The 23,229-nt window shown below is 34.5% G+C and overlaps 1 protein-coding gene across 1 annotated transcript in view; it reads right to left on the bottom strand.

Annotated features, from left to right (window-relative positions):
- Positions 1–910: 910 nt before the first annotated feature.
- The window catches only part of Alk (Anaplastic lymphoma kinase), a 35,806-nt gene continuing 13,487 nt past the window's right edge, over positions 911–23,229 (bottom strand). Inside the window, exons 2-13 of the mRNA XM_065513152.1 lie at positions 17,809–18,817; positions 17,532–17,740; positions 7,272–8,461; positions 7,016–7,200; positions 4,825–4,999; positions 4,458–4,755; positions 3,756–4,386; positions 3,591–3,692; positions 3,314–3,521; positions 2,646–3,249; positions 2,379–2,579; positions 911–2,314 (exon numbers count right to left, since the gene is read on the bottom strand). Coding sequence (XP_065369224.1) covers positions 1,187–2,314; positions 2,379–2,579; positions 2,646–3,249; positions 3,314–3,521; positions 3,591–3,692; positions 3,756–4,386; positions 4,458–4,755; positions 4,825–4,999; positions 7,016–7,200; positions 7,272–8,461; positions 17,532–17,740; positions 17,809–18,433 — 5,556 coding nt within the window. The 5' untranslated portion in view covers positions 18,434–18,817 and the 3' untranslated portion in view covers positions 911–1,186. The remainder of the gene's footprint in view (positions 2,315–2,378; positions 2,580–2,645; positions 3,250–3,313; positions 3,522–3,590; positions 3,693–3,755; positions 4,387–4,457; positions 4,756–4,824; positions 5,000–7,015; positions 7,201–7,271; positions 8,462–17,531; positions 17,741–17,808; positions 18,818–23,229) is intronic.

Here is a 23,229-nt window from a genome sequence, read left to right on the forward strand (position 1 = left end):
GAAAGCTATAAACACAAATGGAACGAGCGACGAATTTTTTGCGGCGAATATTCCGTACGTCATGCGTAACAAACTTAGCTTTAGACTAATTTCTAAATTTGGTGCAGGATGACAGTTTCCCTATACAGTTGTGTTTATAACAAAATATCCTGCTGCTCTCTTAAAAGAGCTTTACGTTACCGTATTTTTCAAGGCGAATATAGACAAGGTGGTGGAAATCGAGCCCTGAAGTAAATTCATTCGAATTCCTTAATTTTTTTTATGGAGTTTAACAATTAATGAATTCGCTTGAAATTGCTTCTATCACCACCTTGTTTAAATACGCCTTGCTTATTTTTAAATTTGATTATATTTAAAAAATTTATATAAATTTCGCTGTTCTTTCATTTCTCAATTACCTCTCAATTAAAAAATATGGAAACCGAGAATCTAGGCGAATTTACACAAGTTACATAACGAGGCGAATTTTTGCAAAATGAAATCCTTGACAGTTTCAAGTAAATTTGAGCGGAGCTTAACTTTCTCTGAGCATATCCAAGCGAATTAAGTATAAGGTGTAGGCAATTCTACAACAAGAACAAGGGGAATTTATATACCAGCTGGTGTCGGTGGCGAATTCAGGCAAACAACTCTCTCATTGTTTCCAATGTCAAACTCCATATATAAAAAATTAATGAATTCGCTCATATTTGCCTGAATTCGCCACCAACACCATCTGGTATATACATTCGCCTTGAACAAAAACAAGGTTTACAAGTACCAAATGCAAGGCTAAAGAGGTCAAATCAGCTTGTTGTTTTTGTTGCTTTTATGCTTGTTAATGTATTCGCCGCAACAATTACTTGTGAATTTGACAGCTTCAACGTCCAAACAATCATAAACAGCTGATCGGATTTACACACCTATTAAATCAATTCGCCTTGAGTATTTCAAACTCCCTAAAAATTTACCTAAATTCGCCACTGCTATCACCTTGTCTAAATTGGAGCGAAGCTGCAACAGTCCATTAATAAATTAATAAGTGAACTGTTGGTCTTTTTTTTGAAAAACAAGCATTAAACACGTATGTATGTCTAAACGTAGTATAAGAAAAATTCAAGCAAATTCATAAATCTTTTATAAAAATTAACCGAATTCGCCACTAACTTCCCCCTCATATAAATTCACTTTGGCCTAAAACCGTAATTTAACAACTTATCTCTGAATGTTTGTCCTTGTAACGTTCGCTATAGCCCTGTATAGTGAAGGGAGGAGCATTAGCGCCCACTGGCCCAATCGAAGCTGTTCCTGCTGGTACTGCTGCTGCTGGCTTATTGTTCAGATTGCCATTCATTTTATTGACATTCAGGCCATTGCTGCTCTTGTGCAAAATGCTACCATTTAGTTTTTCGCTGCCCATCATCATTGTCGTCGTCATGCTGTTGTTGGTGGTGGGTGTTGGGTCACTGCAGTTGCCCTTGAGGTTGCCCACCGAGGTGGACATCATTTGGATGTTGGCATACGAGGAGTGCTTATTATTAGGAGTTGTTGTATTAGTATTTGTTGTATTTGTAATTGTATTTGGAACTGTTACGGTATTGTTCAGACTCTTGGTTAAAGCGGCCGGATCTAATGTTATACCATCCAGCTGTGATGAGAATGATAATGGCGGTTGTATGGTGGTCGGTGTCGGCTGTGGCGTGTCCAAGCTAATGAGGGTTGTCTCTTCGTTTTGTGGATTATTCGTAGATGTTGTAGTGCTGTTGCTGTGGCCGTTGCCATTACTGTTGCTGCTGTTATTATTATTGTTGTTGTTGTGTATTGTCCTTAAGCCATTGGAGACGGGCGACCTTTGGCTGCTGCTGCTATAGCCGCTGGTATTGCCCGGACCCGGAGCTCCCATTGATACCGTATTTATGCTCTTCTGTGAACCATTCGTTTGATTCAACAACGGTTGATCACTCTTCGAGTTGGGCAATATAAACGAAGTCTCCCAACTGCCCTCGTTATGTGAGTTATTAACATGCTCACACTCACCCTCCTTCAGATTACAGCAGGGGGCCGAGGGTGAGGATACGCCAGGCGGTGTGCAAACATTGGTGCCGGTCGATACAGCCACCACCGGTGAGTTGGTGTTGGTGGCATCTGTTTGGCCTCCATTGATTTGATGCTGGGGCAGGTGTGTTATGCCCGGCAAAGGTATTAGATAGTCAGATGTAGTGGGTACTTGAAGACAAATGTCGTCGACTCCTTGCGGTCGTATTATTGTTTGATCTCGTTCATTGGAGGGCGGGCGTAAGATGTGTGGCAGAGGTGCGTTCATAACGGCAGGATCCTGAAATTAAAAATTCAAACGATTTTAAAGATTTCAATCTACATTAATTTGCCAAACCAATTACCTCTGTTACGGTCTTTAGTCTTTCTAAGAGACTAGAGAATGTGGGACGATCTTCTGGTGTGGGATTCCAGCAATCGGCCATAATTTTATAAATTACCGACGGACAGCCGGGTGGTGTACCCAAACGGCCGCCATTAGTAACCAATTGCATAACTTCCGGATTGGGGAGACCCGTATAGGGCATCAAACCCAAACTGAAAACCTAGAAAATTCCAAAATTTGTATTAAATAAGATACCAATTTGTTTCATTTCTCTCCTCCAACCTACCTCCCACAACAACACCCCAAATGACCACACATCGGTCTTGGAAGTAAATATACCATCCAGAAAAGCTTCTGGTGGCATCCACTTAATGGGCAACATGGCCTTGCCGCCCTTGCGATAATAATCACTGCGATAAATATCACGGGCCATGCCAAAGTCTGCAATTTTCACCACCCTTCCGGGACCCTTGCTGCTTAGCAAACAATTACGGGCCGCTATATCGCGATGTATGAAACGTTGACTCTCCATATAGCGACAGCCTTTGGCCACATCCAGAGCACAAAACACCAAATCTTTCATGGTTAAAGCTGAAGGTCTATCGGGTTTGTGGCGCCCTTCACGCAAAAAATTCTTAAGATCACCGCCCGCCAATAGCTCCAGCACAATAAATCGAGGATGACGATCGAAACAGACACCTATTAAATGGACCATATTGGGATGATTAAATTTGGCCATGATGGCAGCCTCCATAAGGAAATCCTCCTCAGCCTGTAGCGTAGACATTTCGGGCAGAGTTTTGACGGCCACCGGCATTTCAACGGCATCGCCATCACGATGGCGATAAAGACCCTGATAGACTTCACCAAAAGCACCCTGGCCCAAAGGTCTAGAAAGGTTAAGCAAATAAATTGTAATAAAATCCAAAAACACTAAATCTTTAAAGAACTTACTTCACCAAACGCAAACTTTCTCTGGCCACTTGTGGCAAACTTTGAACATTTATGGTGCCATTTATTAGATCATCGCAGCCGTAATTGGGATTAAAGTTGTTCAAATTATTTTCATCCAGATTATGGCGCAAGCGGGTCAATTGCATGTCCTGTTGCATTAGCATCTTATGTCTTTGTTTGGCCAGTTTCTTGCGCTGATAGCGGTTATCTAAAATAAAAATTAAAGAAAAAATCATGAAATATTGTCGCTTTTAATCCAAACGAAAATTCAACTTACATAACATAACTATAAGAGCTGCCATGCAAGCTATTAGCAAAAGCATTATAACCGTAAAGAAGGAAATCAAATATTTCACAGGAATAGTCTCCGTTATGGGCACTGAAAAGATACCAAAAATATTATAAATAAATTGAGAAATCCTTAAGAAATTCCAAAACTTACTGTCACATGAGCTGGAATTGTCTTTGCGTATTCTCCAACCCTCCGGACAAATACATTTAACCGATGATCTATACTCATCTAAAGCCAAACATCTGTAATCACAACCGCAGCCCTCGATTGCGGGTATTATAATAACGGAACCGGCCCCCAAGTTGGAGCCTTCATAGATGGCATTTAATTCCTTCAAAGTGCGTGTGGTAGTGATATAGGAAGTGCCTCCCTCACCATTCGATTGATTGAGATAAACATCACCGCCCGCATAACCGCCTCCACCACCACCCGTATAACAGCCACCACCGCCGCCTCCAAAACCTCCCTGGCCATGACGTTTAACATGCGAGCCATTAGTATCCAAGTCAACATAACACGAAAATCCACCACGTCCGCCCAGCAATAAAGCGGCACCATATTTGGCATCTAAAGCCTGTTCGGCATTGGCACGCCAGCCACCACCAGGACCGGCAGTTTTCTTGGACAACGGCTCCCCATTTATTTGGCCCGTTAATCCCTTGCGTCCCGCACTCTCCTTTTGGCCATGCTGGAAATCTTCATCCAAATAGCGGCCTATACCCAAACCTCCACCTCCTCCCGCCACTATCAAGGGTACAGCTTCATTTCGTGCTGAGTTTAACTAAAATTTTTATTGAAATTTATTTATTATAATTTTTCATTGATTTTAAAGTTAAAGCTACTCACACTTACCAAAAACACATAAGACGCCCCGCCACCTCCTCCGGCTCCATACTCCAAATTCATATTCTTCAGCATATGCTGCTTGGAAGTGAAACTATATTTACTCAAGTCCAAATCAGGATCACTGGAACCACAGCCATCTTCCTTGTAGCCCAACGATTTGATACAGGCATTTTCTCCCTGCTGGCCCACTAATATATACAGCTCTTCATTTTTATGCAACTCCAAGACAGCCACAGAGACAGCGCCTCGCGAAGAACCCACTCCTCCCGAACCCAAACCACCACTGGCGCCTTTAACTATAAAACTAAAATAATAGCAATAATATTTATTAAGAGGTTGTTTAAGATTTTTGTAATATAATTATAAAACTTACGTGTAGAATCCTTCATGGGGTACCTTCCATTTTTGCATGCCCTTGTAGGGTATGTCATCCACCACCTTTACCTCTTTTAGGACTCGACTGCGATTATGGGTGCTGTAGTAGTTTTCACATTGTGACTGCGTTGGACCCAGCATGCCTCGATTGTTGCAGGTGCCTAGTTCCAGATCTGTAAGAAAGAAATTAAATAAGTTTAGAGCCAATATAAGACTGAATAAAGAAGCAAGATTGAAGCTAATAAAGATCCACGATTGAAGCTAATAATTATCCATGATTGAAGCTAATATAAGACTGAATAAAGAAGCAAGATTGAAGCTAATAAAGATCCACGATTGAAACTAATAATTATCCATGATTGAAGCTAATATAAGACTGAATAAAGAACCACGATATAAGCTAATAAAGATCCACGATTGAAGCTAATAAAGATCCACGATTGAAGCTAATAATGATCCACGATTGTAGCTTATAAAGATTCACGATTGAATCCAATAAAGATCCACGATTGAAGCTAATAATGATCCACGATTGAAGCTAATAGAGATCCAATATTGAAGCTAATAAAGATCCACGAATGAAGCTAATAATGATCCACGATTGTAGCTTATAAAGATTCACGATTGAATCCAATAAAGATCCACGATTGAAGCTAATAATGATCCACGATTGAACTAATAATGATCCACGATTGTAGCTTATAAAGATTCACGATTGAATCCAATAAAAATCCACGATTGAAGCTAATAAAGATCCACGATTGAAGCTAATAGAAGACTGTATAAATAACCACGATTGAAGCTAATAATGATCCACGATTAAAGCTAATAAAGATTCACGATTGAAGCTAATAGAAGACTGTATAAATAACCACGAATGAAGCTAATAATGATCCACGATTGAAGCTAATAAAGATCCACGATTGAAGCTAATAAAGATCCACGATTGAAGCTAATAATTATCCACGATATAAGCTAATAATGATCCAAGATTGAAGCTAATAAAGACCCACGATTGAAGCTAATAGAAGACTATAAATAACCACGATTGAAGCGAATAATTATCCACGATTGAAGCTAATAAAGATCCACGATTGAAGCTAATAATTATCCACGATAGAAGCTAATAATGATCCAAGATTGAAGCTAATAAAGATTCACGATTGAAGCTAATAGAAGAATGTATAAATAACCACGATTGAAGCTAATAAAGATCCAGAATTGAAGCTAATAAAGATTCACGATTGAAGCTAATAATGATCTACGATTGAAGCTAATAAAGATCCAGGATTGAGCTAATAATGATCCACGATTGAAGCTAATAAAGATCCAGGATTGAAGCTAATAATGATCCACGATTGAAGCTAATAAAGATCCACGATCGAAGCTAATAAAGATCCAGGATTGAAGCTAGTAATGATCCATGATTGAAGCTAATAAAAATCCACGATTGAAGCTAATAATGACCCACGATTAAAGCCAATAAAGATCCACGATTGAAACAAATAGAAGACTGTAAAAAGAACCACGATTGAAGCTAATAAAGATCCAGGATTGAAGCTAATAATGATCCACGATTGAAGCTAATAATGACCCACGATTGAAGCCAATAAAGATCCACGATTGAAGCTAATAAAGATCCACGATTGAAGCTAGTAATGATCCACGATTGAAGCTAATAGAAGACTGTATAAAGAACCACTATTGAAGCTAATAAAGATCCACGATTGAAGATAATAGTGTTCCACGATTGAAGCTAATAAAAGACTGTATAAAAAACCACGATTGAAGCTAATAAAGATCCACGATTGAAGCTAATAAAAGCCTGTATAAAGAATCACGATTGAAGCTAATAAAAGACTGTATAAAGAACCACGATTGAAACTAATATAAGACTTATAAAGAACCACGATTGAAGCTAATAATGATCCATGATTGAAGCCAATAAAATACTGTATAAAGAACCACGATTGAAGCTAATATAAGACTTATAAAGAACCACGATTGAAGCTAATATAAGACTTATAAAGAACCACGATTGAAGCTAATAAAGATTCACGATTGAAGCTAATAAAAGTCCACGATTGAAGTTAATAGAAGACTGTATAAAGAACCACGATTGAAGCTAATATAAAGCTGGAATTTCCATTTACAATTCGTCTTAAAATCCAGTAAAAATAAATACTTACAATTATGATTCGTAAAATCTTTATGCGTTGGACTTTTCGTATGTCGCACATTCCAATAATTATAGCCATTCAAATGTTCCGGTGGTATATTAATGCCAAAACATTCCGGCGACAAAGAGAAGTCATCAACAGCCACATCAGAATAGATACGCATGCCCATGCGAGCCTCGAATTGCAAATAATATCTGCAACAAAAATATATAAAAAAAATTATAGTATATCCTAGTCAATAAAAGTAAAATTCTTTAAACTTTACCTTGATGTTATATTGGGCAATATATATTCCGCCCTCAACCAATCAGCGCCCTGATTTTTCGTACTCCACCACAAAGTAGTGGTAATATTTTCCTTCTCCTTCATTTCCACCACCGACAGATTAATGCTGCCGGGATTCTTGCCAAACTGATGGATATAGAAGCGCACCACACAGGAGTTGCGATAGGGAGAATTAGGATCACCGTGAACTGTGGGAGGTGGATTGAAGGTGCGTGATATCATAATGGCATTACTGGCAAAGCCAATCAAAGGACCCTTTTCACTGTTATTGCTGTGCTGATTCATATTGACCAGCATGTAGTAGCCCACTGTGGAATTGAGTAAATGCTGAAAGGTATGATCACTATCTGGTCCGGTGTCGTAGGTGGGCGAAGAACCCGTATGACGTGACCACGATAAAACCGTGCGACCCGAGTCCCGCCACCCACACCAATCATTCTCAAAATCACATCTAGCTCCAAAGGGTATCTTTTCACAGTTCAACAACTCATCTTCGGCATCATCACAGTCCCGCGTTATATCACATATCCTGGGCAGGGGTATGCACACCGGTACCTTATTCATCATACATTTCACCTGGGAAGTACTGCATTTTTCCGCTTTGGCTCCCTCCGGGAAACAATTGATCATCCGTAAATTGTCTATGGCCACATGTGCCTTCTGACCCTCCAACAGTTTGGGTACAATCTCGAAAACTATACGAAAATCTCGAGAAATCCGACCCAAACGAAACACTTTCCTTTCCCATTGACGATAATTGTCGCCTACAATTTCCGCCGGCACCCAGGAGCTCTCCTGTGAGTGTAAAGGTTCTACCACAACACGCGACAGGCCATGACTCATGCCACTCTGATGCATATACACTTCCAGATAACATTTCTCCATGGTGGTGCTGAATTGTGGTGAAGTTAGGTTTATTTGCAGAGTAGTGGGTGAGAGACGGGCATATAAGAAGCGTCCATTGGCATCATCGATATTGTCGGCTAAGGGACCGGGATATAAGCCGGTCATGTTCTTTTTGGATACCTCAGTGCCGCTCATTATCTGAAAGCCATCCACAAGATTCTCGGTCCATTTCCAGGCGCACGGGGTCTCAAAGGTACAACGAACACCTAGCAAGTCTTCGATGTCGGAGTTTAAGGTAGCCTCGGTGTTGATGATATATGGATTCTGGAAAAAGGAAAAAAGTAAACAAATTAGATAATTTTGGACTGTATAAAGAAAAAAAGTAAACAAATTAGATAATTTTGGACTGTATAAAGAACCACGATTGGAGCTAATTATGAACTGTATAAACAACCACGATTAGATATAATTTTGAACTGTATAAAGAACCACGACTGGATATAATTTTGGACTGTATAAAGAACCTCGATTGGAGCTAATTTTGGACTGTATAAACAACCATGATTGGGGCTAATTATGGACTGTATAAACAACTAAGATTGGAGATAATTTTGGACTATATAAAGAACCACGGTTGGATCTAATTTTGGACTCTCTAAAGATCCACGATTGGAGATAATTTAGGACTGTATAAAGCACCACTATTGAAACTGGATAAAGACTGTATAAAGATCCACGATTGGAGCTAATATAAGACTGTATAAAGATCCACGATTGGAGCTAATATAAGACTGTATAAAGATCCACGATTGAAGCTAATTATAGACTGGATAAAGACTGTATAAAGATCCACGATTGGAGCTAATATAAGACTGTATAAAGATACACGATTGAAGCTAATTATAGACTGGATAAAGACTGTATAAAGATCCGCGATTGAAGCTAATTATAGACTGGATAAAGACTGTATAAAGATCCACGATTGAAGCTAATTATAGACTGGATAAAGACCGTATAAAGATCCACGATTGAAGCTAATTATAGACTGGATAAAGACTGTATAAAGATCAACGATTGAAGCTAATTTTAGATCGGATAAAGACTGTATTAAGATCCACGATTGAAGCTAATTTTAGACTGGATCCACGATTGAAGCTAATTTTAGACTGTATAAAGATCCACGATTGGAGCTAATATAAGACTGGATAAAGATGCATGATTGGAGCTAATATAAGACTGTATATAGATGCACGATTGAAGCTAATTATAGTCTGGATAAAGACTGTATAAAGATCCACGATTGAAGCTAATTTTAGACTGGATAAAGACTGTATAAAGATCCACGATTGGAGCTAATTTTAGACTGGATAAAGACTGTATAAAGATCCACGATTGGAGCTAATTTTAGACTGGATAAAGACTGTATAAAGATCCACGATTGGAGCTAATATAAGACTGTATAAAGATCCACGATTGGAGCTAATTTTAGACTGGATAAATACTGTATAAAGATCCACGATTGGAGCTAATTTTAGACTGGATAAAGACTGTATAAAGATCCACGATTGGAGCTAATATAAGACTGTATAAAGATCCACGATTGGAGCTAATTTTAGACTGGATAAAGACTGTATAAAGATCCACGATTGGAGCTAATTTTAGACTGGATAAAGACTGTATAAAGATCCACGATTGAAGCTAATTTTAGACTGGATAAAGACTGTATAAAGATCCACGATTGAAGCTAATTATAGACTGGATAAAGACTGTATAAAGATCCACGATTGAAGCTAATTTTAGACTGGATAAAGACTGTATAAAGATCCACGATTGAAGCTAATTATAGACTGGATAAAGACTGTATAAAGATCCACGATTGAAGCTAATTTTAGACTGGATAAAGACTGTATAAAGATCCACGATTGGAGGTACTAAAAGACTGTATAAAAACCATGATTGGAGCAAATTTTGGACTGTGTAAAGAGCCACGATTGGAGCTACTAAAAGACTTCGACTGAAGCTAAAAAAAGGTTATTTAAAGACTTGCGATTAAAGCTAATTTAAGACTGTATAAAGATATTGGACTTAAGTTAATTTAAGACGGTGTAAAACCTTCGATTGAAGCTAATATAAGACGGTTTAAAGAACCACAAATAAGTCAGAATTTAAAAATGTATTATATTAAAGAAATTTGTTAAATTAATTGACACCAATGTTGAAATAAAATATAAAAAAAAATTAAGATTCTATCCTAAATGCCTCAGGTTTATGCAATTATATTAATTGCTTTTAAAATCATATATTTATAACCTCAAAAATATCAAAACATTTTAACTCAATAAACTATATTTAAACCAAATCTAAGTATTGAATATGAGTTTGGAATAATAAACATGGTGTGGCCTCTACAAATAAACCAATATTTTCCCTCAAACTCACACCCACATGTGCCATGCCAATAGGCCCTAAGGCGATTCCACAGAAGTCGTACATATAAGTATATATTTTGGCACAAAACTTCTATTCTAGATTTCAATGCTACCAATTGCTGTTGAACATTGTTCATATGTTTTTATTCTTTATAAATATTTTGTTAATCCTTTTGTTATTTTTCTCCCCCAGTATTTATGTACATATGTTCTTGTTTCTTTATTTTTGTATGCACTTTTCAATATTGTTTTTATTAAATTTCAATTATATTTATCAAAACCAGCAAACCGCATAAACAAGCCGCCCTGTGGTAATGAAGGGCTTGGAAAAAAAAATATTATGTAGTAGCAGCAATGAAACAGGAACTAATTAAATAGCAAACGGATGACAATTTAAAAAGAGCCAAGAAAAAGGGAGGCAAAATAAGTAAAGAAAATATCAATGAAAGCTTAAGGAAAAACTACTAAATAAACACGCTACTTGATGGTCATAATTATGCAACAATATGGCAACCAAGGCGAATTAATACCAGATGGTGTTAGTGGCGAATTCAGGCAAATACAAGCGAATTCATTAATTTTTTATATATGGAGTTTGATATTCGAAACAACTCTCTCATTCTCAAATTTACAAAATGGCGTTTGATAAACAAAGGTTGCCAACGTGTTTTAATGTAAAGTGGACTGTCGGGCTGTTACTTTTCATAAATTAGTAAAGAAATACTGCAGGATTTTTTTGGAAAATTTAAAATTTTTGATATAGACTTAATCCAGCTACTAAATTTTTTATATTTTACTACAAGTTACAAATATTTTCTTTAAATTAATAAATATTTTTGGAGTAGATTATAATAACCTCAATATTTTTCAGTGTTTGCTATTGTAGGGTATTAAGTTGTTACTTTTTTGGTGGGAATTTTTATAAAATACGACAGCATGTTTGACATGCTTGCTGCTATTTATATATTTTTAGCAAATTCATTTAATGAAACTGAATGTGCCAAAGGGGTTAAAAACATATTTATACTTGATACACTTAAATCTATTTTGAAACATACAAAACAAACATGTTTTGATATTACACTGTGCTACAAATAAGGAAAAAATCACACGCTAAGTGTCAAATGTGGGTGGAGTAGACCTTGTTGAGAACTTGATCACTTTTGAAATTTGAAAATTCCTCGAAAATTGGGAATTTTAGCAAAAAAAAATTATATTTTCTTAACTAAGCCACAACCATTTTGTAAAATTTTGAAAGTGGGCGTAAAAAAAGTTGGAAAATTTATAATTTTTTATCATTACTTGGCTTTAAATATGTTTTAAATTGAAACTGAGTATTGCTTAATGAGTTTTTTTTTCAAAAAAAGTTAAACATTTTAAATAAAATTAGAAAAAATTTGTAAAATTTTGAAAGTGGGCGTAAAAAAAGTTTGAAAATTTAAAATTTTGTTTTATTATTTTCTTTCTTAATATGTTTTAAATTTAAACTAAGTTATGCTTAATGAGTTTTTATCAAAAAAGTTAAAAATTTTAAATAAAATAAAAAAATAAATTTTTGAAAATTTTCAATTTCTCTTCTTCAAAAAAGTACAACAACTTTGATATTCCTCTAACAATTAAAGAGAACATTGGCTTGTTTTATTCAAAATAAGTCAGGCTTTCAATAAATTAATTCAAATGATAGTAATTCCAAACAATATTTTTCAATTAATTACCGCCAAATGTGAAAATATTTAATAATTGTTAGACAATGTTTAGAATTTTCTTAATTTTATTTAATATTTAGTCATTTTTTTTAAACAAAAACCTGGAAATCTCAAGCTGTGATCAGTTTTAAAACAAAATTATAAGAAAACAAGTAAGAGAGCTATTTTCGGCTGTGCCGAATCTTATATACCCTTCACCAAATTAAACTTCAAAATAAAAATTTTAAATATTTTTTGGTAACAAAAAAATGTTTTTTTTCAAAGTTGTTGTTTTCATTTATCGGAAAAAAATTTCGAATTGTGTTATTTAAATTTTTAAATTTTTTTTTAAAAAAATAAAATTTTCAACATTTTTACCCACCCTACTCCAGGTTTTTGATAACAGCGGATACAAATATATCCCGAGTTTCTCCAATTTTCCTTTATTGGAATAACAGCACAGGTATGTGTCAAATAGAAAAAGAACTGGTTAAAAATAATGCCTACGTCCAACATTATATTCATTCGAATTTAAATAATTTTAAAAAGGCGATTTTTCGCTAATTTTTTGAGAAAAAAGTACTTTTTTTCTTTTTAAGTTATCGCAAAAAATTTATAAGAGAATGTATAAGGAATTTATACTTTCTGAAAAGCTAACTTTTCATAAAATATTTTAAATTAAAAAAAAATTGAAAATTGTTGATACCGAGGAGACCAGGTCCATTCAAAAAACGTATATTTTTTTATGTAAAATTCAATTTAAGGACAAAAATTCTCAAATCGCATATTCGATATCAAAATATAGTAACCGATATTAGATGGCCCAATATGTTTTTAAATAGTTTGCAAAGGGTTCCGATAACCCCGACGCTGGTATGGATATTATAGCCAAAAAACTAAAAATTCCCATTTTTGGAATTTTTCAACACTTTTTTTGGGAATTGCGGGATTGTTGTAAATAAATTTTAAAATTTGTTTTTATTTTTCCATTTTAAATAGAAAATTCTGCATAACTGTAAAATTTCTCTGAAAACTATTCATAAATAACAATTTAATTTCAATTTGAAAAATTTGTATCTATGCAAAAATTCAATAAAAATCATTTTTTGTCATATTTTTCAAAAAAGTATTCCATGATTTTTTTAATTGTCAAATGTTATATACATTTTTAAAAAGTAGACAAAATCCTCCATCCATTGATATATAATATGTCTAACTTATGTTTTTCAAGTGGCAAATTAATTAGGGAAAACTTAACAACTCACAGAGAATTTACCTAACATAGAAATTTATAAAATGTTTTTTACATCAAGTCGAGAATATGATGTCATGTAAATGGCCGCCGCCACAGTTGATTGTCTTTGAGCCCTTTTTATGGCATTTTCCATCACTTTGGCCAAAACTTCCGGCGATAGGTCCTCACATTCTTGACGGATATTGTCTTTAAGAGATGCAAGAGTCTGAGGCTTGTTGACATAAACCCGCGACTTCAAAAAGCCCCACAAAAAGAAGTCTGGAGCGATCAAATCAGGCGATCTTGCTGGCCAGTGCAAATCGCCAAAAGGGGATATTAGGCGCTTGGGAAATGCATCCTTCAGCATATCGGTTGTGGCACGTGCAGTGAGTGCCGTTGCACTACATGTTTTCCAATCCCAATTCATCAAGTTGCGGCAAAAAGAACTCGTTGATCATTGCTCTGTAGCGCTCACCATTCACAGTAACCGTTTGGCCCGCGACGTCTTCGAAGAAAAAAGGTCCGATGACTCCTCCAGCGAAAACAGCACAGTGACTTTGAGCGGGTGTAATGGCTCTTCGTGGGTTACACGCGGATTTTCAGTGCCCCAGAGGTGTAAATTTTGCTTATTTACGTACCCGCTAAGATGGAAATGGGCCTCATCACTCATGAATATTTTTGATGAAGTCACCGACCGATTATTGGTCAAATAAATAGTCAGTAATATTCCGCGTTCTGGAGCAGTGTAGCGTAACATTGTTTATTAACATGTATTTCGCATAAGTTTACTACACAAATGTCAAAACAGAACTGACATTAGGGGCCAATAGCAAAATTTATAGCATTTTCTGATAGGAGGATGACTTGTACTTTATAGGATCGGAAAATTATATTGTGGAAATTACAAACGGAAAAACAAACTTATATATAGCCTTCTCACGAAGGTGAAGGGTATAACAAGGGATTTTATCTGATTTTAGTCAGTACAATTCTTGCAGAATCATTGGATTCAGGATTCTTCCAAAATCAGGGAAATTGGGTACTAGACGAATTGAAGCCGAGAGACCTTGAAAGACAATTTTGCATGTTGAAATGCAGCTTGAACGTAATAAAAGAAAATCATTACTTGCGATGAAAAATTAATTCATTACGATAACCCAAAGTGTAAGAGATCGTATGTGAAGCCCGGCCAATAAGCTGAATCGACACCAAAGCCAAATATCAATGGCGATAAGGCAATTCTCTGTATTTTGTGGCAGCAAAAGGGTCCTATCTATTATGAGCTGCTGAAATCTGGCCAGACAGAGAATCTGTACCGAACGCAACTGATTCGCTTGAAGCGAGCATTGACCGAAATACGCCCAAAATATTCTGCCAGACATGAAACTGTAACATTCCATTATGCAACTGTTGCCATACCTAAGAATTATTTAGAACTAGCTGAACCGACAGACGTTTTCCTGTCCAAATTAAAAAGGCGACATAAAATTTACCCTGTTGAAGCATGGATTTTCAAGGTTAATGCCGCAAACACGCAATGACTGCGCCTGAAATTTGTTAATTGTCGTTGCGAATTCAAGCCGTACCGGAAACTGCAAGCCACAGATACCCAGATAAGAAACCATTGACAGCTGTCAAAATAGTAATATCGAACCGTATGGTTTTGTTTACATTTTTTGTTTACCATTTTTTTCAATTCCACCATTAAGGCAGATCTTAGAGCGAGAGAAAATATAAAATGTAGTAAAAAATCGATGAGTGTGTGAGACGAGATATAGAAAGATAAATTTTTATGTTTGTCCCTCTTTTAAATCTACCGTGGTTTATTATACATTTTCTTTTGTTAATTTTTCGTAAATTTTTTTTGTTTGCCTCCGCCATGTTGCTAAAAAGAGCTGATTCGGGTCTATGTTAGTCTATGCTGCAAGCGTTTAAAATCGAATGGCAAGTCGGTCGTAGCCATTGGGATCCGTGGTATCAAAACGTCTTGTCCTTTGTACTTTACTTTAAGTATTGTTGCTTCGTCGATGTTATTCATTAGCTTATTTACCACAAGTCAGCAGCCATTACAAAGACGTGGTTGATTTATGTTTCGTTACATTATGATTATCGACCCGACTTTCATTTGGAGATTCTAAGATGGTAACCCGGGTAATTCCAACGAGTTTAAAAACTCGATTGGATAGTTGACCACATCATCTTGGGAAGTAACGGAATCCAACGATTTGTACGACAGCAATTTCACTTTGAATCCTAAAATTCAATTCGTCGACATCAATGTTTTTCGCAGCCAACCGATCATGATTTTTTTAATTTTGTGCAATGTTTGGCAACATCTTTCGGATGAGTTCAGATTTTGATTCGGAGAACTGGCAGAAAGTGGCGGAAAATTGAATGCAGCTGGTCGTAATGCCAACTTGGATTTTGCCGTTGCCAATGTCCAGCAATTTTTTGGAAAATACTTCTCCAGATTGATCGTACTGCAGCTCGACACGCATGTTCATAGTCAATTTGAGTTTGTTGACGTGTTTCCACAAAACGGACGACTTCAAATATGCATTAAGTCCATGACCGTTGAATCACTGGCATTGTTTGCCGAAAATCACCAGCCAACAGAATGATCGCACCACCAAACCGGCTTTGATTGTTTCGTAAATCTTGCAACTGATCCCAAACGATCAGTTAGCTTTGCTGCAAAACTTTGGCCATCGCACTGCTCTTTGAAATGTTGCTTTTTCAATGATTTGCATATTCAATGGCAACTTGAGTGCTGAGCAGTTCTACCGCCTTCCAACATCATAGCTGCAATTCCTGATAAAGCAAGTGCAATATCATTCCTCGAAAGTATCGTTGCCAAAATCAATGTGATCAAAAAAGTGTTTCCTGTTACACCGGGAGTGTTCCATCTTTCACAACTTTCACGCATATTTTTGCAGTCGGTTCAACAGTGTAACGTTTGTTCGAACTCAAGGCATAGCCACGAACGTTGACTTCAGAACAGAGTATTCGAAATTGGCTTGATTCGTACTTGGCCTCAAAAGATAAGCAGTTCCTTTATAGCGGAATCCAAATGTTATCAGAAAGATGGGGAAAAGGTCATAGCTTAGAATGGCCAATACTTAGAATAAATTTATATTGTACAAATGTTTCAAAATAAAAGCTAAAAATTTGAAAAAATCTCTTATTTTAAAGTCTAAATTTCATGATATTTTCAATATTGTTACGAAATTGTACTTGAATTCAAATATAACGATTTTAAGGGCTGATTTAAAAGTAGCAAAATGCTTTCAAATAACAGTGCTGTAATAGCAAACTGTAACATATCTGTGAGCATTATCAAATAAAAGCTTTCAGTTGACCATTGATCGTAAGTTGGCAACGCTGTTTGCTGTGACCGTATATTCGAATTCGAATATTCAGTTAAAGAACATTGTAGAAATAGAGCTTTCTAGATGGTAATGCAGTGTTATAAATAGTGGCAGAGGTTGCAGTCGTTAGTGAGTTTATCAGAGACGCTATTCGAATAAACATCAACTGAGTGCCTTAAAGTGTGCTGTATTTTTCAAGTGAATTCGTGTACATTATAAATTGTGTCTGTATTTCTGAGAATTAATAAACGTGTATAAAAAAACATTGAGTGACTATTTAATTCTGTTGTTGTAAAAAGTATCCGGTTTATTTAAAGGAAATAAACCAAACGTTTTGAAAAGGTTAAAACGTAACAATATATTTAATGAAAATAGCAAAACATTTTCGAAAAACATCAACAATTCTAGAAGTTGTCCCTGGTTCTACTTGACCGATTTTGGACTTCTTCAATACCAAACATTTATAATCAACAAAGAGTATTTCATGCCCGGGCATGCCCGTACATCCTTTTCTCGAGTCCACATCGTGCCAACAAAAGATGGACGGACATAGCTAGATTGCCTTAGAATTTTATAAGGACCCCTTTTGGTCCTTATAATATTTTTGGTGGTGGTTATAAAAATGCATCTTCCATTGCTTCAGATTTTATATACTAAATGACTTTCATCTCCACTTACCGATTGAGGCTGGGATATTCTAATCTCATCTTTGATCACTTGCAAGGGATCATGGCCCTCTCTGATAATATCATCATCAATACCGCCACGAGGATCATCATTGGGCGGCAAAGGTATGCCAAATGAATGAGCTTGATTGACTTTGCCATGATTTAGTTTCCAAATTTTGGCAATACTATTTTGTTTAGGTGTATGGCGTATAGAGAATTCTGAAATTTCCAAAAAAAAATTAAAATTTAAAGAAAACTTTGAATACAATTTAAAACAGAATTACTACCTTGAGGATGCGATAAATATAAGGGAGGCGAACTAGTAGAGTACATGGAACCGGGAGGCATTTGTACAGTTTCACCATAGGGACGGCCCGGACTCAGGCCGCCAATACCATCAATTTTGCCTATAGCTGAGGTGGCCGAATAGGAAGGATAACCCGGACTATTGCCACTGATGCCACCACCCGGACCACCCACCGAAGGTCTCATGAGTTCTTTGCGCAGCGAATTAATGCCGCCACCACGGCCACTATTGCCGCGCGGTATATTGGCGGCCAAGGCTTGATAGTTAATGCGTCGGCGATTGTCACGTCTACCCAGCTGGGAGGGTAAACGTGTGCTCTCCATGTCATCATCATACAAGGGTAAACCTCCAGCTGCTAATAGACCCCTGGGTATGGAGGCCACGGTAGAGGGTGGCATAAGCATATCATGAGTCCGGCCATTGCGCAGCTGTTTATAGTGATGCTGTGATGTGGGTATGGTATTGTAGGTTGTATGATTTAAAAGAGGCCTTTGTGCTTGCACCTCTTTCAACGGCACTGAGCTGAGAGTCAGTGTCACAAAACACAGAGTGGCAACGCTGAAATGTTGTTTGGCTGCCAGGGCTGTTAAATGTGTATAAGTCATAATTTGTATTTATTTTGTTTTTTGCTTTGTAGTCTAAATTTAGGTTTGGTTTTAAATTAAAGTTTTTGATGAATTTTTTTGTTTGTTTGTTTTTTGTATTTAAAGATAGATAGTTTTTGTGTTAGTTTTTTTTTAAACACTTAAATTTAATGTTTTTTTTTTTGTAGAACAGTTTCTCGCATATTGATTTAACTTTTGTATTTATTACAACACTTTGGTAGGGTTTTCAGTATTTTGAAAAAAATATTGAAAACTTGATTTTTAAAAACACACCCGTTTAACCGCATTTTTGTTAATATTTGTTTTGTTTTTGTTTTTCTTTATTTTAGATTAATTAAATTTACGTTGTTATGTAGGTAATTAATTGTAGTTTAAGGTATAAATCTGTAAAGAAAAAGGGAGGAGAATATTATTAAATATGTTTGAGAAAATTTAAGAACTTGAGATAAAAATTGTATAGAAAAAAAGCTGCTTTAAGAAAGAAATTTAATGTGTGACTTATAATTTCAGTTATTAACAAGTAAGAAAGCTAATATACCCTTCACTCTAAGATAAAGATTGAAAATATTTTTTTGATGAAAAAAAAATTTGAATTAAAAAATATTTTTTCCGATTTTGCGCCATTGTAGGTCCAAATTTGTATGGCATTATATACATCGTTGGAAAGGTCTTTAAAATATCTACCATTTGATATCCATATTGTCTATATTACTCATTTAGTAATCCAGATATAGATCAATAAGGTAACAATCGAGGTAGTTGTGGTTTTTTGCTTATATCTCAGCCATTTGTGGGCCGATTTTCTCGATTTTAAAAAGCAACTGAACCGGCACTATAGCGCTTACTTTGATGTATGAATGATGTATGTAAGTTATTTGGGGACTACGGAAAGTTGATTTCAACAGACAAAAGCACAATTTGAGATACAAATTGTATGGAAAAAAGCAGCTTTAAGAAAGATATTTGATTTGTGTGGCTTACAATTTAAGTTATTAACAAGTAAGAGAGCTAATATACCCTTCACTCTAAGATAAAAACTAAGAATAGTTTTTGATGAAAAAAAAAATTTGGGTTAAAAAATATTTTTCCCGATTTTGCGCCATAGTAGGTCCAAATTTGTATGGCCATATATACACCGTTAGAAAGGTCTTTAAAATATCTATCATTTGATATCCATATTGTCTATATTACTCATTTAGTAATCCAAAAATTGATCAATAAGTTAACAATCGAGATAGTTGTGGTTTTTTGCTTATATCTCAGCCATTTGTGGGCCGATTTTCTCGATTTTAAATAGCATCCGAACCGAAACTATAGCCTTTACATTGATGTATGAATGAAATATGTAAGTTAATTGGGGACTACGGAAAGTGGATTTCAACAGACAAAAACACAATTTGAGATACAAATTGTATGGAAAAAAGCTGCTTTAAGAAAGAAATTTTATTTGTGTGGCTTACAATATAAGATATTAACAAGTAAGAGAGCTAATATACCCTTTACCGATGATAAAGATTGAAAATAATTTTTTGATAAAAAAAAAATTTGGGTTAAAAATTATTTTTCCCGATTTTGCGCCAATGTTGGTCCAAATTTGTATGGCATTATATATATCGTTGGAAAGTTATTTAAAATATCTATCATTTGATGTCCATATTGTCTATATTGCTCACTTAGTAATCCAGATATTGATAAAAAGGTAACAATCGAGGTAGTTGTGGTTTTTTTGTTATATCTCAGCCATTTGTGGGCCGATTTTCTCGATTTTAAATAGCATCCGAACCGAAACTATAGCGTTTACATTGATGTATGAATGATGTACTTAAGTTATTGGGGGGCTACGGAAAGTTGATTTCAACAGACAAAAGCACAATTTGAGATACAAATTGTATGGAAAAAAGCTGCTTTAAGAAAGATATTTGATTTGTGTGGCTTACAAATAAATAAGAGAGCTAATATACCCTTCACCGAAGATAAAGATTGAAAATAATTTTTTGATGAAAAAAAAATTTGGGTTAAAACATATTTTTCCCGATTTTGCGCCATTGTAGGTCCAAATTTGTATGGCATTATATATATCGTTGGAAAGGTTTTTGAAATATCTATCATTTGATATACATATTGTCTATATTAATGACTTAGTAATCGAGATATTGATCAAAAATGTGACAATCGAGGTAGTTGTGGTTTTTTGCTTATATCTCAGCCATTTGTGGGCCGATTTTCGCGATTTTAAAAAGTAAGTGAACCAGCACAATAGCGCTTACATTGATGTATGAATGATGTATGAAAGTTGTTTGAGGACTATGGAAAGTTGATTTCAACATACAAAACGACAGATGAACAGGGCTAAATTGGCAGAGCTATCTATAATGATCCAGAATTTATATACTTTATGGGGTCTTAAATGAAAATTGTAGAAATACTTAAATTTCTACTTAATTGCTGCCAGTAGCTACTATAGCAGCTGCAGGTATAGCTCTTACTTGCCACTACCTTCTTTTTTTGCTTGCTGTATAGCAGTAATAATAAGTAATTGTTAGTAAAAATAATTAAAAATTCTTCTTCAAGGAATTCTATAGACAATAGCATTCTTTACTATGTTTATTCTGATTGTAGGCCAGTTTTTAATTAAAAAAAAAAGTAAATGTGTTGCCTATTTTTTGGTTTAATATAAATCACTTTATAATTTATGTAAACTATACACTTTAACCTCAATTTTGTTAACCTTAAACTTTAAAGTAACAAAATACTCGAACAAGCAAATAATAAACAAATCTCATTTTGCTGCCATTATACAATTTATTTGCCATGAACAGGGTTGGCACATACAGTACTAATGGGAATTAAGAGTACTTTATAATTAGGAAAAATTTTTTAGTACTTCCATTATATATTAAGACGTTTTTCTGAATTATTAACATGATATTGGAAGCCTCTCAGTTATGTTCATATTTGTTTCATGATTTAGCGTTTTTACAAAATATATTAAATAGGCAACACTCTAAATCTCGTTATCTCTCTCTTCCAATATGGCGGAATTTTTGTTAGATGCAAATGCAAAATTTCGTGATTTAGCGTTTTTACAATAAGTATTAAGTGTGCAACACTACATCTCTCACTCTTTCTCTCTATTTCAATATGGCGGAATTAAAATAACGTTTTTACAAGTTTGCATCAATATATCTCTCTGTAATTCAATATGGCGGATTTAAATTACAAAGAAAACAATCATGTGTTAAAATGTGGCCATATTTCTGATGTATTTTTACACATTTTTTCAAACTTTACAAAGAAAAATGCCTCCACAATCTATAACAAAATTTGAATTTCTAAAATAAAACATAAACGATGACTTTAAACAACTTAATTGTTTAGAAAAGTGCCAATAGATGCCAATAAACTATGATTTAAAGGCTATAATAAAGGTGGTTAGAAAAGTAACCACTAAACCGCAAAGAGTTAAAGTGTGAAAAGCAAAGTAAAATATCAGTTTTCCAGTTCTGTTCAACAACTATGTAAGTAGGTTTTGGCTTTTGGAGGCTGTTTTCTTTTTTTTTTCTATTTTCACTGCATTAATTTTAGCTTTATTATGTTGCTGTTCAATATTTCAAGCAAAATAATCAAAGAAAATGTAACAAATAAAAAAATGTACTTGATATTTTGCACAAACATCTGGTCATGTTCAAAAACAAGAACAATTTTTTTTACAAGGAATAGAATAAACTATAAAATTATTACAGCATTTGTTTGAATATTTGATACTAAATTTTGAAGGCTTATTTTTAACAAGAATAATAAATATGATTTAAATTATATATTCAAACATAAAGCTATTTCATATTTATTATGATAGATGTGGAAAAAACAGTTAATTTCATACTTTTTATGACCAATATCAAGGCCCAGAAAAAAATTTTTACTGTATTTTGAAAAATTTTGAAAAATTTTCAGCCTAACCAAAAAGGAAATTTTTGTTAAAGTCGACTTTATTTTAAAATATGTATAACTTTTGTTTTATCCGTACAATAAGAAATAGAATAGAAAGCAGATTTCACAACTTTTTCCTACAAATATATTCAAATAATTGAAAATAAAAAGAAATTTCAAAAAAATAAAATAAAAATCAAAAAGTACCTAAACTTTCAAAGCAAAGAACTTATTTTAAAATGAAACAAAGCAACATTTTAAATTCTATTTGAAGTTCAAAATAATAATCAACTTTAGCCTTTAAAATCTACTTTTCGCCTTTTTAGGTTAGGTTGTTAGTTTTCAAATCCTAATGCGGACATTTTTAAATAGCTATGAAAGGAACATCCTTAATCATTTGTAGGCATTTCACAGAAATAGAGAGAAATTTTGTTAATAAATTCAAAATAATAAACGACTCTATAAAATCAACTTTTCGCCTTTTTAGGTTAGGTTGATAGTTTTTTTGTAGCTTGACGTACTTAATGAATCGTAATAACGACATTTCTTAAGCGATTTCAAATTTTTAAAAGGCTATGAAAAGTATATCCTTATAGCTTTTAAATGATATAACCATTGTTAGCAATTCACAGAAATATAGAGAAATTTTGTTAATAAAATAAAAAATTTTAGTTTTTTTTTTAAAAAATTTTTTCATGTTTAAAACCATTTAAATTCATAATTATGTTTGAAATGACCACACTTTAAATTAATATTTTAAAATCCTAAACTTTTCTTATTAAAAAGAGCTATAATTCACTTAAATCACTGGAAAAATGGAAAAGTTATGGAAATTTTTGCAAGCAGAAAAATTAAATTTTTTTTTT

Source organism: Calliphora vicina, chromosome 5 (genome assembly GCF_958450345.1).
Source record: "Calliphora vicina chromosome 5, idCalVici1.1, whole genome shotgun sequence".
NCBI classification, from domain to species: Eukaryota; Metazoa; Arthropoda; class Insecta; order Diptera; family Calliphoridae; genus Calliphora; species Calliphora vicina.